Genomic DNA, 10,856 nt, shown 5'->3' with positions numbered 1-10,856 from the left:
ACAGGAACCTGCCGACAGCCCTGGTATGTCTCCCCCCTGGTATGTCTCCCCCGAAACACCAAGAGCCGCCCTGCTCCTCTAGTGAGCAAGGGGGCTCCGAGCACTCTGAGGCTATTGGCCCACCGTGCCTGTCCTCTGGGCTTATCTCAACTCTACCCCCGGTTTTGTCACTGTATCCTTCAATCCCCTCTCTCCCCATAAAAGTGTCTAGCTGTCTCTTAAACTCACTTTACCATTTGCTTCTTTGACCTCACTTGGCAACTTATCCTTGTGTTTATTATTTGAGGTGGAATAGTTCTGGCTACATTCCTGGTTTTACTCTTAATTGTCTAATTTTTAGAATGGTGTCAGCGGGGTTGGGATTTGGGTTTGGGTTTTCTTTAACGCACTGCTCTTGTGACCAGGTCTTCTGTTTCATTAGGCTTCTTCATGTCATCAGGACTTCCAATAACTAAAAGAATCCTAATGAATCTTTTATTGGATCTTCCCAAATATTGTAGCTGGGTTTCCTTGTCCATTAGTGCCTTAGTGCCACTCTGAACAGCAGACACTTCCTTTAATTACAGTTTTGTTAATTGGAGGGGGTGTGGGACAGATTTTCCCCAAGTAAGGAAGAGCTGAGTGACTCCCCTGGCTGTACTTGCCCCACAGGGAAGGTACAAACAGGGCTCAAGCAGGACTGAATCGTGGAACTTTTTCCTGTCCTCTGGCAGCACACCTCTGCCTGACGGTTGTCTTTGTGTACCCACCTCCCACTCGGTCCTGGCAGCTCTGAGGTGTGGGGCCGTGAACACCTCCTCAGAGCTCCTCAATCCACTCCAAAGCCTTGTCAGGCTTTTGGAGAAGGTGCTGGGAGCAGCTTGCTTACGGTATTGGATTTGCTGTCAGGTCACACCGACAGTGGGAAAAGACCACACACGGCAGGGTGTCCTTAGGGCCTGTCTGGGGAAAGGGAAGGAGGAAGAAACACTGGTTTAAGGCACCTACCTGCATCTTCAGGAGCCGGACCCATCTGCTGTAAGGTTGGTTGGTGGAGCAGTGAAATGAATCCTACTGACATCCTGAAACAGATAGGCCTGGTTGGAGTGGCTTCTAAAGCTAACAACTTGCCTAACCCACCACAGGAAGAGAAGCAAAGAGCTACTTCTTTGCAAGTACCCTCTTCCCTTGCAGGAACCAGCACCTGCCTGAACCACCTGCAGGACAGTGGCCTGACTGTGGCAAGGTAACGTCTTTGTACCTCCTCATCGGTCAGTACAGTCCACACCCTTAAAGAATATGGCACACACCAAAAGCAGGATCCTGCGGTTACAATGTAGGCAGTTAGCTCTCGCTGCCCTAAAGTAGAAGGGACACCTACCTTGAAAAAAATCCATGCAAGTGAACCCTTGAATCCCAGCTGACATCATCAAAGAGAGAAGAGATCACGGTCTCTTTCCTACCCAACACATGTTGTACGTCATGAAGTGACAGGAAAAAGTAGAAGCTTTATCTACAGAATTCACGTTCTCCGTCCTGCGGGGCCAGGGAAGCTACAGGACAGGAACAGGACGCCAATCACTGCAAGACATTAACCACCAGCCACAACAGCATCGGTCACTATTTTCAGTTTGAGAACAGAGTGCAGAGGCATAAAAGATTTGCTCAATTAATCGTGGGATTGAAAACTTTCCAGAGAGCTAAGGATACTTGTAAGATATAATAAAGTGCAGCCCCCTCATCTTTCACATGGAGGTCAAGATCACAGAAACTCGTCCTGCTGAGAAGTTTCTGCTTGACGCACAATGAGGAATTGCATGCTGCAAGAACCAGCGTCTGGGGGCTGCTTCTGAGAACTTCATGTGGTAGAGCACTTCAAGAGAGGTGGCTTACCTTGCTGACAGAATCTTGAAAACAGGGAAAAGAAAGGGAGAAACACAAAATGTCTCTCAGGACAAAGACTGTAAAATAACCAGGACTATGTGTGGGTTTTTTTAAATCTTGTAAACTTTCACCATTATCTTCACTGTACTCAGAGGGGTGGGGGGAGGGGTGGGGGGGGTAACCATCAGACAACAAAGTAGCATAAGGACTTTCATTGAAAAAGTGGCAACAAGCAAAAACAAAGGGACATGCTCTGTCACTCATCAACCCACGCTTCATTTTTCGTAGCCACCTACCATTACTACCTGGCACGCAACTCACTAAGCAGCAAAGCCATGGCTGTAGTTAGTTACAGCTCACTGGAAGTCTGGCCTGTGCTGCAGCGGAGGTTTGGTTGTATTTCACAAGAGAGAGTTTTATTTATGCTTGACCGATGCAGGCACAACCGGAGGCTGATTTTTCTTTTTTTGGCTTTTAGTGTAAACACTCATGGCAGGTCTCCATTTTGGGTGCAGACTGAAACACAGATTGTTTTGTAGTTGCAGGAGACTGCCGGGTAAACCAGAGGCCAGTGTTATTGCGACCAAACTTTTCTCTCAAGCAAGCAGGAGTTGCTTTATTTTTCAATCCTGCGCAGCTCTAGGTACACCGTTTGCTCCAAGCATTTGATGTTTGCCACACTTGTTATGAGTTTCTCCAGAGAGATGCTGTCTTATGGCAGCAAAAGATAAAGTTGACTGATACAAATGAGTCACAGTACCCCAACAGTAATTAACAGTGATGCAATACCCATGCGAAAAAGAGGACTTGAAGAATTAACTGTTGAGTTTTCTTGACGATGCAGCTGCACTTTAAGACAGAAAGCTCAACCCATCATAGAACTCCATTGTGTACATTAGAGAAAAAAAGCTTGGCAAGATACATTAAAGATTTTTGCTAAAGAGATACAAATATTTTGCAAGGTCAAAGGGCGCTGAGGCAGGCTGTACTTACTTCCAAAGAAAAGTAGGCAGTATGACAAAGAAACAGTAATATTTTTTTATCTTCAGTTTCACACTTCATCATCTAAGAACGACTGTCTTTTTCAACCTGCTGAACTGATTTAAGCCACCCCAACTCTACGTTAACTTTTACTTAAAAGTCAGCCCGTGACATCCTAATCTAAGAAGTTATCTGTGCTCACGGGTTCGGCGCAGTTCTGCAGAAGGCCAGCACTGCTGTTTATACACTGGGTTTCACTGCTCTGTGCAGCTCTATACAAATCTTACAGGGAGAAAGAAAAGGAATAGTTTGGTAAGAAGATGAACAGTTGAAGCAACTGTTTTCTAGCACAATATGAAACTTGACACTGTTTGCTGCTGCCAGTATGATTCCCAAGTGAGATGGATAAATTGTGGTCAAGACCTGGGCAGGTTAACTAGTGGTCATCAGTGCTGGTGGTACCTTTATATACAAAAAAAAAAAAAAAAAAGAAAAAAAGGATACTATTGGACAGGGCATTTGAAATTTAATACCAGACATGAAACAAGACATCTGTTGGACTCTCATTTGTTTCTCTTTGAATGGGCTTTAATTGAAAGCTCAGTGAAAAATGCAGGTTACATTCTTAGTGTTATCAATAGTTTGTAACAGCAACAACATCCGAACAGTGATGCATCTAATATTTATACACTTTCTAATTTTAGATGTCTAAGAGCAATACATTATCAGATATATATATATACAAACAATTTCAAGCAATTAGAAGTAAATAATAAACCCCTCCTCCCAAAACCCTGAAACAATATATTTCCTTACACTAATAATGTCTTTTTCACATATACTTGACAAAGAGTCTTTTTAAGTTACTTATCTTAAGAGTAATCTGTTAATGGAGATCCTGGACCAGCCCCATTAAAAGTTCAGTTTTAAGTTTATACAGCTTGCTAGCCACATAACCAGTGTGGCTTTACATTGTAAACAAATCCCAAATGTCTACAATGATTGGAATTAGCTTTGTGTAAAGGAGATCTATGCATCTCGTGATAGAATACATTTAAACCAATACATTAAAAAGAGAGAGAGAAAGGGTGAGAGTTACTTGACAAACAAAACAGTTTGGGGGATCAATTATGTGATTATTTAAAAAGCAAGTTAACTTAATGGTAAGATTCTCGTTTTCTGTACAGAGAAGCTCTGGTTCATCTAGATTTAGCTGCTCTAGAAATACGTCCTTAAAAAAGGTTAAATTGGTAAAATTCAAAAGCAGAGCTTCAAACTTTAAAAGCTTGCCCTTTGGCAGTACAAGTACAAAGTGTACCAAAAACATCTCAGGTGATTGTTCCATCAGTGAGGACAGCTGTACTAGCTACTTGCAAACCTCAGCGTATGCACAGATGACACGAGGGTAAAGCTTGCCTTCAACAAGGAATCACCCTACCCCCTGTGAGATTAAAAAGGTACAACCATATGCACCTAGAAAACCTTTAGTGAAAGTAAAACAGAGCAGTTGAGACAGATGTGGAAGGTGAGCACAGTTCACAGAAATCTTGAAACGCTGGCAATCTTGCTTACTTTTAAACAAAGTTACAAACAAAAATCTACTGAGCTTTTGAACAGGAACTTATGTCAGTCCAAATGGAAGACAAGGCTGAGCAGAATCCTACGGTTTAGTTAACTTGTGTCAAATGGGATGCGAAGACAGCGGCCGCTCTCTGACAGAGGTGATCGAAGGAAGGCTGAGAAAGTTTGCAGTAGCTCATAATGTCCCATCTGGTTTATTCCCTTGTTTGAACTGTCTAAAGGGCCAACTGCAGTTTTGTCATGTTCCTCTGGTGCATGTTGTGATGACGAACTAATTCATCAGACCTGGCAAATTTTTTTTGACAGCTGGGCCACCGGCAACTGAAAGGCTTTTCACCTGTTAACAAAACACCCCGTTATTAAGCGGGCACACGGCTCGCCCGAGACACTGCTATGGGTTCTCCTTCTGCAGGGTAGCGAGGAGCTAGGCAGAGGCCCCGCCAGGAGGAACGGCATCCTGGGCTGTCTGTCCTAGGAGGGTGTGGGAGTGCCCTCAATTCCTGCTCACATCAGCGCTGAGCACTTCTTACATCTCCCTCAGCTGATCTTTAACGACAGCCTTTCTGGATGACGTAGAACACTTTGCAGCGGTTCGCTCCTGAAGGCAAAGCCCTTGCCGAGCACCCTGCTGCCACCTCTACGCTACGCCCACCTCCCCAATGAACTCGTTGAAAAGTCACTCTGGCATTCGTACAAGCTTCAGTCACGCCTCGGACTGCGGGGCAGACATGCTGCTAGTCACTGTGAAAACTGTCAGTGACTGTGTAGAGCTTGACCTCAAGTCAAGGAGAGTTTTTCCAGCTAATTCTGTGAGTTTTGGCTGAAGTTCTTTGAAACTGGTGAGTGTAAGTGAGTGTGGTAGAAGCAAGAGTTCAGCATGAAGCCTGCTGAGCCAGGCTGAAAGTTTCCCTCTACTGTCTACATGAAGTAGATTCACATCTATGGAAGATGTTAAAGGCTTAAAATATTCAGTGTTTTCCCATGAGCACAATATTCACTAGGAATGACTGCAAGCAAAGTGCATTCAATTTGAACAAGAAATGCCATCACCTCTTTACACTTTCATCCGGTCTCTCAATTTTCCACAAAGTTTAAGTGGAATTTCAGGCCACATCTCTGATGCCACAGGAATGCTGAAGGAATGCTTTCATTAGCTCAGAGCAGTGCCCACTGACTCATGTTTCTTTTAGAATTGCATTTTCTCTGCCCTCCCCCCCCCAAAATAGATGCAATGTTTTAAAGTGGGTTCAGCTCTGGGACCACCTCTGTACTCTCAAACTCAAGACACACCGGGGTGGTACGAGCTCACCCAGACATCTCCTTTTCTTTGCCTCACACTTTCTGCTTTTCACAAACTTCCAAATTCAGGCAGAAGGGGATCTGGGATTGGCATACCTCTTGTGTACTTCTGTCGCAAAATCCCATACAATATAAGCAAAGGGGGCGAGAGGGGGTTGAAGTCTACTTTATCCACTTAACATACATTCTGGCAAAACCCTCATCTCACAGGAGCGCATAAAACAGTACGGGACAAAACTGATCTGGCCAGAGGTACTGACAAAAAAATCACAGATTGTGTAAAGTGGTCTTCTTTTATTTCAAATTTCATTTCATCAGCATTAGAAAAATCATCCTCTGAACCCATGTGAGCTATCTGGCACTGACCAGTTTTTTACTGAACTACCACAGTAAAAGCGGCATGGTTCTGCTGTTTCACAAGCAATTCTGGTTGTCCTCTTGCAACAGGGAGTGGCAATCTCTATTAGTTCGGGACCAGGCACAAATTGCTTTGTACAGCTTCACTGAACAGATATCAGAAATCACATTTCCATTGCTAAAAATTTATATATATATATGGGTGGAGTTTTCCTTTCACTTATTTTTTGCTTTCAACAGCAAAGATTGCTGTCACGGTAACATTCCTTGTGGAGACAATTTCTAGCTTAACAAATAGTTTGTCAGTTGACTTAAAATTAGGATGGAATTACATGTCACCAGTGCTTTGCTTCATTGAGATTTATCATGGACAAAGTTAACTGGAGCTAGGTGTTTTGATGCAAAATTTAGGGGGTACAAGAAAGAGAGAGAAATGAAGCTACAGGGCAAGAGGGAGATGAAAACTCCCCACCCACCACTCGTGCTCATTCCCCTCAGGATACGAGTACTTTACAGTCAGAGGACCATGACACATCCAAAACCACTGACAGGAGCATCAGCAGCAGTAGGACGCAGCTGGGCTGCAGAGCTCGCACAGAAACTGTGCCAGTGCCAAGCAGCAAGCCCACGCAGAGGTTTGTGCTATGACATTATCAGTGCTCAAGTAAGGCTGCTTCCAGCAATGAGTGCAGCGTGGGCTTGCATCACATGAGGTGAGGAACTAGAATGGGGAGGTGAGTTTCACCAGAAAAAAAAAGAGAGAGGAAGTTCTTCCCTAGTTTAGCTAATCTGGGATTTAAAAAATTACTGGGAAGTCATGAATTACAGCACTGAAATCTGCTGGGAAATAGAGTGTATGCTGTCCTGCTAGCATGTGACAACTGCCTGCCATTTTGTACATCTCGCTGATTAGGAAAATATCTTTCTTCAGGCAAATACACACAGACACAGGCCCTGCAGCTCAGCATGAGGCTACGGGGACAACCCAGAACACAGCCATGCCCTGTACCGTCTGCAGACTGCAAGTGCCAGTGGGTCCGTTACCTGAAGCATTTATTTGGCCAGTGCCACAGAAATGCCATTGTTCTCAGGTGAATCATTTGCTTTATTAAAATTCTCTTTCATTTTTGAAAGTCTTAAATAGGTGGGGTTTATGTTCCAGAAGAGAAAAAAGAATCCTTAGCAGAAAGAAAAAGATTTTCAGGCTCCTTGTCCATCTGTACAGAAACTGAATTTAAAAGGTTAACACCAGTACAGAAAACACTGTGACATCGCATAACCTGTCAAAGTGCTCAGCAAAGAATTGCTTGGTAAAAATACAGCCATACATAGTTGAATGAAGGGAACAGAAAACGTCAGTTCATAGGAATAATTCTAAAAGTTTAAAATATAGAGGTTGCTGCAGTTGCTCCTTAATGGTGTTTACATTTGTGTCAGGGCAGAGTAGGCTAAAACGGCCCCCTATTTTCCCCCCATATTTATATGAAATGCTATGGTTTCTGCAAAAAGGTCCTTGAATATTTGAGTAAGCTTTTACTTTAGCATCTGTCAGTGTGAGCTTGCAAAAGGCACTCCTTTTATCTTCTGGAGAGATTACAGTACAAGCAGCAACAGCAAGAGCTTTGCCGTGCTACCCTGCATTAGGCTCAACTGACACTTAGGAGAAGCATGAGTAGGCACGAATACTTTAGATTACAGACCTTCGGCTGAAGCTAGAATTAAAATTTCTGTCTTGTAGGGTTTTTTCAGTAAAGGCAGTAGATCAACTTGACATTTGTGGGCTGAGACCATGATGTTCATTCCACAATAGCTGACAAAATATATTTTGTCAGGCTGATATTTCTTTAAACGTGAAGAAAGAAAGAAAGCAAGCACAGTTTCCAAACCCACCTCAATCCCTTTGTGAAAAGTGACTGTGACACTTGGGGACTGCAGTCACACTGAAAAAAATCAGCACACTGAAATTCTTTCCGTTGTTTTGAACATTTAACTTCTGGTTAAGAGACTTTCTAATCACATAATTTACAACAACATTGATTTAAACTTTAAAAATAATGAAATATAAATGTGAAGAAAAGTTTACGCACTTGTTTTACCTGTATGAGTCCTGGTATGAGTCTTCAGGTGATCAGACCTGGAGAACTTTCTCTGACAGGTTTTACACTGGAAGGGCTTCACACCTGAAAAGACACAAAAAAAGTCTCTTCTTATATCCCAATGCCTTTAGGAAGGGTGAATTAAATCAGCTATTTCTGAATTTCCTAACATCTGGATTTTTTGCACTAGTTACTGTAACTGCTCCTCCCAGCTTCATACCTACAAGATACAGGAAGTCATGAATCAGGCTACCACCTCCTCTTCTCATGGCTGGGTCTGAGGCATCCAAAGAACACCATCATAAACAAACACCCACTTACACTGTTGGACTACAGAGATTGTCAGATGTTAGATGTTAATTCTGATCCTGTAGTTTGTCTCCAGTGGTACCATCTATGACCATATATAACCAATAAGAAGAATTGAGGTACAGAGGCATATTTTTATGTACTCCCCATAGCTTAAATTACTTTATACTTCTTCTAGCTACTTTACACACTACATGTAAGTCTTGGGGACTGCTGAACACAATATATTCTAGCATGCAGTTGTTAAAAATGTATCATCCCAACAGAGTACTTTTACTGTCAGCTTTCAGAGACACTTCCTACATGTCTCAATAACAGCGTTTCAGTGGGATAGAACATCCTTAGCAAGAAATGTAGTAAGCAGAAATCACAGAATCATTCACACTGGAAAAGACCTTTAAGATCACTGAGTCCAACCATCAACTCAACACCACCCTACCCATTAAACCACATCCCAAAGTGCCACATATACACATCTTTCAAATACCTCCAGGGATGGTGACTCAACCCCTTCCCTGAAAGGCCTGTTCCAGTGCTTGATAACTCTTTTAGTAAAGAACTTTTTGGCAATATCCAACCTAAACCTCCCCTGGCACAACTTGAGGCCAATTCATCTTGTCCTATCACTTGTTACTTGAGAGAAAAGAGACCAACACCCACCTGGCTGCAGCCTCCTTTCCGGTTGCAGAGAGCCATAAGGTCTCCCCCTCAGACTCCATTTCTCCTGGCTAAACAACCTCAGTTCCTGCAGCTGCTCCTCATCAGGCTTGTGCTCCAGACCCTTCACCAGCCTTGTTGCCCTTCTCTGGACACACTCCAACACCTCAATGTCTTTCTAGTAGTGAAGGGCCCAAAACTGATCACAGAACTCAAGGCGTGGCCTCACCAGTGCCAAGTGCAGGGACACAATCCCTTCCCTAGTCCTGCTGGCCACACTATTTCTGATACTGGCCAGGATGCTGTTGGCTGCCTTGGCCACCTGGGCACACTGCTGACTCATACTCAGCCAGTTGTCTACCAACCTGTCACAGAACAGTGAGTAAACCAACTGTCTGGACACTCCCCGAGACACAGGAGAGCCTAATGCAATTTCTGGCTGAAACTGCACAGGGGTACTCTGAAGCCCTTTCCCAAGTTCCAAGCAGTGTGCCCTTATGGTTCCACTCCCAGCTAGGAGGCTGGAGTCACCACCGCCTCCTCTTCTGTGATGGAGAGATGGGCAGCTGTCTCCCCTGTCAATCTAATTTAGATCTCAAAAAACTCATGAAATGCCCAAATGAGCTATCTTGAAAATGGTATGTGCAAAAAAACAATTTGGACTGAATTTGGACTGAAGTCACAAGTAGTTTCGGCTGTCCCTACACATGCACCTATTGGCACCACCACATGAACATCAGAATACCAACAGCGGCATTTATGAGGTTACTCACTCATAATGTGAGTTGTTTTTCTTAAAATAATATATTCTCTCTACTGGGGATACAGTACAGAGCAAACAGTTTCATTAAGAAAGCTGTTTCAAGAGGGTGGCACTTTAAAAGTCTCACCTATAGAACCATAGCAGTGCTGAAATGCCAACAAAAAACCCCTCAGCTACAGTCCTCTCCTAAAACTAACTTAAAGAATTTGGCACCAGAGGCATCATGTATGAGCAGACACAACATCAGAAAACAAAAGTCTGGATCACAATTCATATTTAAAGATGAACTCCAATGAGCAGAGATGTGCTGTCAACAAACCTGTGTGTCGTCTTTGGTGACGTTTGAGTTGGTCTGAACGAGAAAATCTTCGTTCGCAGTCCTTAAAATCACACTGATAAGGTTTTTCACCTGCAGAGGACAAGTGGTTTATCAGAAAAATGAGCTAAATGAGGGAACACATCAACTAGAATCAGAACATGAAACATGCTACATGGAAAGACTTAGACTTCTCTCTGGTCTAAAGCAGACTAGTGGTACACCGGGACTCACTTGTTATAGAGCCACGTAATTGTGGTGGAATCATTGGGGAAAGGCTGGCATAATTCCACTGCATGGACACTGATCTTCAACCTGCTCATTCTAAAAACACAGCCTGTTGGGGTAAAGCTACAAAAAAATTTCCAGTTGCATGAAATTTTTTATTATTGTCTGTTGGAAAAGAACAGAAGCCTTCTGCTTTCTATTTCCCTGAAACCCATCCTAAGCCCTTTCCCCTGTTTCAGGAATACATAAAACTTGCAGTTTGCTCTAAATTCGAAGCGAAGCAAAAGCTAAGCCAATGTCATCCAGGTAGGCAGCAATTTTAACCACACTAAATTGAAAGAAAATGAGCAAAATTCAACCACAGTAATATGCACATTCTTCCCCGAAACACAACTGATATTTCTTC

The 10,856-nt window shown here is 43.2% G+C and overlaps 1 protein-coding gene across 4 annotated transcripts in view; it reads right to left on the bottom strand.

Moving 5' to 3' along the window:
* Positions 1 to 3,280: 3,280 nt before the first annotated feature.
* Positions 3,281 to 10,856, bottom strand: part of WT1 (WT1 transcription factor) — a gene marked incomplete at both ends in the record, with an annotated part of 36,844 nt that continues 29,268 nt past the window's right edge. For 2 of the 4 annotated variants that reach the window (XM_084263527.1, XM_084263529.1), the window contains 3 exons: positions 4,641 to 4,762; positions 8,169 to 8,261; positions 10,226 to 10,315. In XM_084263527.1, the coding sequence (XP_084119653.1) occupies positions 4,641 to 4,762; positions 8,169 to 8,261; positions 10,226 to 10,315 (305 nt within the window). Of the gene's footprint in view, positions 3,307 to 4,640; positions 4,763 to 8,168; positions 8,262 to 10,225; positions 10,316 to 10,856 lie in introns of those variants that run through there. The other 2 variants (XM_084263530.1, XM_084263528.1) reach the window with 2 other exon arrangements.

Source organism: Gallinula chloropus (genome assembly GCF_964237585.1).
Source record: "Gallinula chloropus genome assembly, chromosome: 4".
NCBI classification, from domain to species: Eukaryota; Metazoa; Chordata; class Aves; order Gruiformes; family Rallidae; genus Gallinula; species Gallinula chloropus.
Note: the sequence above shows the minus strand (reverse complement) of the source record. Positions and strands in the feature narration are given on the sequence as shown.